The sequence below is a fragment of the Capsicum annuum genome, chromosome 12, assembly GCF_002878395.1.
Source record: "Capsicum annuum cultivar UCD-10X-F1 chromosome 12, UCD10Xv1.1, whole genome shotgun sequence".
In the NCBI taxonomy this organism is placed as follows: Eukaryota; Viridiplantae; Streptophyta; class Magnoliopsida; order Solanales; family Solanaceae; genus Capsicum; species Capsicum annuum.
The window spans coordinates 228,357,849-228,363,104 of record NC_061122.1 but is presented as its reverse complement, the minus strand read 5'-3'; the positions used below and the strand labels follow the sequence as shown (position 1 = coordinate 228,363,104).

Here is a 5,256-nt window from a genome sequence, read left to right as displayed (position 1 = left end):
GAAAAAACACCAAAAGAAGATTTTATGGAACTTTCAAGACAAGTGGTGGAGTATGCCGGCGGACTCCCTTTAGCTCTTAAAGTTTTGGGTTCTTCTGTTTACGGACGAAATAAAGGGCTATGGAGAGACATAATTGATAGACTGAAGGAGATTCCTAATGATGACGTTCTAGGAAAACTTAAGATTGGTCTTGATGGATTGAAAAAAGACGAGATGAGGATATTTCTAGATATCGCATGCTTGTACAACAATAGACCAGTATATTATGTGGAACAAATACTTAAGAGTTGTGGTATTCACATGGTAGGAATAAGCCGCCTCATCGAAAAATCTCTCTTATCCGTCAGTAGCTATGAGTACAACTACTTTAAGATGCATAATTTGATAAGAGAAATGGGTGAAAATGTGTTGAGAGAAGAGTACAGAAACAGCAGAATATGGCTTCCTAAGGAGGTTCATGACCTTTTCACTGGAAAGTTGGTAAGAAATATCTTAAACTGAAAAATTGATAATTTTATAAAGCTCTTATTATTGTGTGTTTGTTATGTTGAGTTTTCTTTTTAGTTCCATGACAAAAAAATATATGTTACTTTCTTTACAGAAAACAAAAAAGGTGGAAAGCCTACGGATCCCAAGAGGTTATCATTTTAAAGTTGATCATGTAAATCATAGCGAGGTATTCAAGAAAATGAAAAGCTTACAGGTTCTGATATTTGATAATCAAACCATTTGCTCGAAAAGCATTATCACTTGTCTTCCTTCTAGCCTGCGGTGGATTGAATGGCCGGACTACCCTTCAAGTTCATTGCCGGAGGGGTTTGACCCATCACACCTCGTTGGGCTTTGTTTATATAGAAGTCGTTTTGTTGAACTTTGGCCAATACGAAAGGTATGGTCATCGATTTCTTTCTCTCCAAAACATAACTCCAGTGTTTTTATATTTGATAGGTTAATGCATGTGAAATGGTTCAAATGCTACACCATTAAATGCTTTAATATACACAGTTTACATCGTGTAAAACATAAACTTGCATATTCAAAATCAAATCCGATAGAGTTTGTAGTTTATCAAGCAAGTTAGTTAGGTTGAATATAGCGTGAAATCCTATCAATTTGTCATAACTTGCATGCCATAATTTTCAAGAGTGATAAACAACATAAATTTTCAAAACACATAAAATAGAAATACATGTATGATATTATTTTTTTTTAAAAAAATTATTTTTAATTCTTTGAAGATAAATCAACATGCTAAAGATAGTTTTAAAATAAAATCTTTTTAATCATGTCATTGAATAAATATTGTCAAAATTTGTACAAATAATTTTATATTAACGTACAGTTTTGTTAATAAAAGTTAGAAAATATTAGTACTTTAATAGATAAAGAAATTATAGGATATCTAATTTTTATATTTATCAATTAAATTAATTAAACAATATGTAATTTATCAGAAATTGAATATTATAATAAAAACTTTTAAGATAATTACTCGATTAGTCAAACAATTAAAAATATAAAGACAAACTCAAAAAATAGAGTAGTTTATCATATTATTATGATATACCGATTGCAAATACTAAAGTGGCAAGAAAAAAAATGTATGAAAGAAATAATTTTATCAACTACTTGTCACAATTTTAGAGGGAGAAAAATAATTTTATCAACTACATGCCATAATATATTAGTGAAAAAAAATAATTTACCAACACGTCTCTAGAGAAATTTTAGAATATATAAGTATAACTTTATTTTATAAAAATATCAATCAAATTTAATTTTTTTGATGACTTGTTTGTAAACATGGTGACATGTCCAATCCAAACCTTAAATATTGTTGCAAGTCCTATTTGAGTTGAAATATATATTTAGTCTGTAGATGTTTAAAGTTTAGACAATTATGCATCTGAAAAGCTATTTTCCATATTAGCTACTGCAGCCTTGAATGAGCATAACAACCTTCTCTTTCTTTTTATGAAAACAGAAATTGAGCAACTTGAAGCATTTGGATCTCGGGGGCAGCCTCGAGTTAACGAAAACACCGAATTTTGGTGATATGCCAATCTTGGAGACGCTAAATTTATTTTACTGCAAGAATTTGGAAGAGGTTCATCCCTCTCTTGGACATTGCAAAATGCTTACTTGTTTGAATTTGAATGGTTGTGTCAAACTTAAGAAGCTTCCAAAATTTGTTGCCATGGAATCTCTTGAGACTCTCTTACTTGACGAATGCACAAGCTTAGAAGAATTTCCAGATATCTGTGGAGATATGCCGCGCTTATCAAAACTGGTTGTAGGATCCCCCCGGATAAGAAGCTTAACCCCATCTCTCAGCAGCGCCGCCCTTAATTTTATGGAATTGAGAGGTTGCAATAAACTTGCAACGCTGCCAAACAGCGTCTTTGAATCACAACAACTAGAACATCTTTCTATAATTCGATGTTCTGGATTGGTAGAGATTCCAACATCTCTCGGAGTTCAAAAGAAGCTCTTTCGGTTAGCGATAGATGGATGTGAGAACTTAAAGACGCTTCCGAGCTACATTCAGATGGAATCCCTTCAACTGATCGATCTAACTAATTGCCCAAAAGTAGATACATTTCCAGAAATCAATGGAGATATGCATTGCTTGGAATGCCTGACTCTGAGTTCTACTGGGATAAGAGAACTGCCTTCGTCCATTGGGAATCTGAGCGGCCTCTATGACCTCAATCTGAATGGTTGTGAAGATCTTGTAAGTCTACCAAACAGCCTTTGTAATTTGATGAATCTTCAGTATCTTCATCTTGATGGATGCAAGAAGCTAGAGAAGCTTCCAGAAAACATTGGTAATCTGCAAGAGTTAGGGATACTTGACGCGACAGAAACTGCAATCTCCCAACCACCTACCTCCATCACCAAGCTTGGCAAACTGACGGATTTAAGATTCTCACGATCTCATGTTTTACAACATGTGCTGCATTCGTCAAGTTTCATCTTGCCTGAACTATCAGGTTTATCCTCCTTGACGGATCTTCAACTCAGTAATCTCAATATTTTGGGTGGACTTCCTGAGGAATTAGGTTCTTTGCTATTTCTGGACGAGTTGAATTTAAGTGGAAGCAATATTTCTTGTTTACCCAAAAGCATCAAACAACTCTTACACCTTCAGTGTCTGGACTTACAATTCTGTCAGAATCTTAACGAACTGCCAGGAGAACAGCTACCTCCAAATTTAACGGATCTATATTTAGATTATCATTTGTTCTTGAAGAGCATCAGAGATCTAGTAACTAAGTGTCTTAAGCTGCATGTGCTGTCAGTATCATGGTGTGGTCATGAAAAATCTGAATGTGGAACTGTCTCGATGAGCCAAGTTAACGTGTTGAAGTCCCTACAACAGTTAATCAGGACATGCATACAGGTTTTTATCTATCCCTCGCGTATATGAATGCTGAATATTCTGGTCAAATGGATTTCTACTAATCATGATTTTATTGCAGTGTGACTTCCACCAAAGGGATTTTTTTCTCACTTCTTTTCCTGAAGTCAGAAGTCCAGAGTTGTTCCATTTCCAGTTTATAAATAAATATCAGATCTCAATCGATCTGAATCCATCTTGGTATACCGATAAATTCATGGGTTTTACCATATGTTACGGTGATAATACAACATATGTGAGTGTAGTAGCTACATTGGTCTGCAAATCTGACCCTGAACGAAAACATTCCTTGAAGTATGTCATCAAGTGTTGGCTCAAGTCGTCTGTCATGTGTTTCATCTACATACCATTGTGGCACGCTTTTGGCAATAAAGAAGGGAAGAATCCAAATGATTATTACCTTTTTGAGGTATCTTCAGATCTCAGAAAGGAATTATGTTGGGGAATTCGCCTCGAGTATGAGAATAAAAATAAGAGATGGAGAAGGAAGCAACGAGCGACGCAAGGTCCCAAACTCTTTCCAGTTCTGCCAAAAGATACTGCTGAGTATGACATTGCCACAGATAGGGGACTGTGTTTAGGATACGAGGAAAATGCGCTAGAGGTGGATCAAGCAGCAATGAACGCTCAAAAGGAACATAATTCTCAGAACGTTGAGCTGATTGGAGTTTGCGGTAGCCCATCGAGGAAAATGGACGATGTTTCGAGAAAGAGAAAGAGGAAAAGAAATAGAAAGAAGAAGAGAAAGGTAGCAGCTGCGACAGATGAGCGCAGTTTGCATGACAAAAGGGTTACCTAAACGAGAAAATTATGGTTAGACGCCTTGATGATATCTTTAAATTTTCGGGTTCATGTGTATTTTTGCACTTAATATCATGTTCCTTGGTTGTAGGAAGCATCAGATTGCTTGTTTAATTACGCTATTTATATCAAACTTAAGCAGGAAAAAAACACATCATTTGTTTGAAATCTTGTTACATCTAATGGAAGCAATTTTGACCATACTTCCCTTATTTTTTATATGTAAAGTGAAAAACAAATAGTAAAATATACTGTCGTATCCACTTTAGCCTAAATCACACACAACTTGAAGTAGATCGAAGCTCTTAAGACAATTGACTTCACTGACTGCAGGTGAAGGCTTTCAAGTTACATGATGAGCTTTTGGTATTGTTGAACTGGGTGAAAGTTCCACATTGGTTGAGGAATGGACTGGCTGTCTGCTTATATAGACTTGAGCAATTTTCCCCTCATGAGCTAGCTTTGGGGTTGAGTTTGGTCCAGGTGCCATATTTTACATGTTATCAGAGTCAGGTTCATCCTCGTTTGACTTTCGATCCACGCGCCAGTTGGGCCCAGGGCGTGAAGAGGGGGTGTTGAAGTGGGTGAAACTCACACATTGGTTGGGGAATGGACTTCCGGTCACTTGAACAATCCTCCCCTCATGACCTAACTTTTGGGGTTGAGTTTGGCCCAAGTATCATATCTTTATAGATATTTCAACGGGCATGGCGAAAAGGAGGAAACTGAAAGGTAGTTTCAAGAGGTACACAGATAATTTCTTTAGATCAACGTGATAATGTTTTTGCATTTGAGTATCGTGAAAATATTGTAAAAACAAGTAGAAGATAATGCGGCCAACTAAATATAACTCGCCAGTTTTTTCAGGACACGACTTAGGTGAAAGGTAAAGAAAATCAGCTACATTTGTCTCACTTTCTCGAACGGTATTTCACGAGGTTGTGTAATAATCTCAATCTGAATTTTGTTATTGGTTTCCTGTTATATAATTCTGTACTCGTATCTCTACCTATGTTGCTCAGACACTTAGAAAA

The 5,256-nt window shown here is 35.8% G+C and overlaps 1 protein-coding gene across 1 annotated transcript; it reads left to right on the top strand.

The window, feature by feature from the left end:
* Window positions 1–6: 6 nt before the first annotated feature.
* On the top strand, window positions 7–4,425 carry LOC107853160 (disease resistance protein Roq1). Its single transcript, XM_047401274.1, has 4 exons — window positions 7–480; window positions 602–889; window positions 1,985–3,403; window positions 3,483–4,425. The coding sequence occupies exons 1-4, from the start codon at window positions 25–27 to the stop codon at window positions 4,218–4,220; spliced, it is 2,901 nt and encodes a 966-aa protein (XP_047257230.1). The 5' UTR covers window positions 7–24; the 3' UTR covers window positions 4,221–4,425.
* The last annotated feature ends 831 nt before the right edge of the window (window positions 4,426–5,256 follow it).

Bases quoted from the DNA above. Each gene is read 5' to 3' on its own strand.
- LOC107853160 (XM_047401274.1), top strand. From the start codon at position 25: ATGGAACTTTCAAGACAAGTGGTGGAGTATGCCGGCGGACTCCCTTTA. The intron at 481-601 runs GTAAGAAATATC...CTTTCTTTACAG, and splicing joins ACCTTTTCACTGGAAAGTTG to AAAACAAAAAAGGTGGAAAG. The intron at 3,404-3,482 runs GTTTTTATCTAT...ATTTTATTGCAG, and splicing joins TAATCAGGACATGCATACAG to TGTGACTTCCACCAAAGGGA.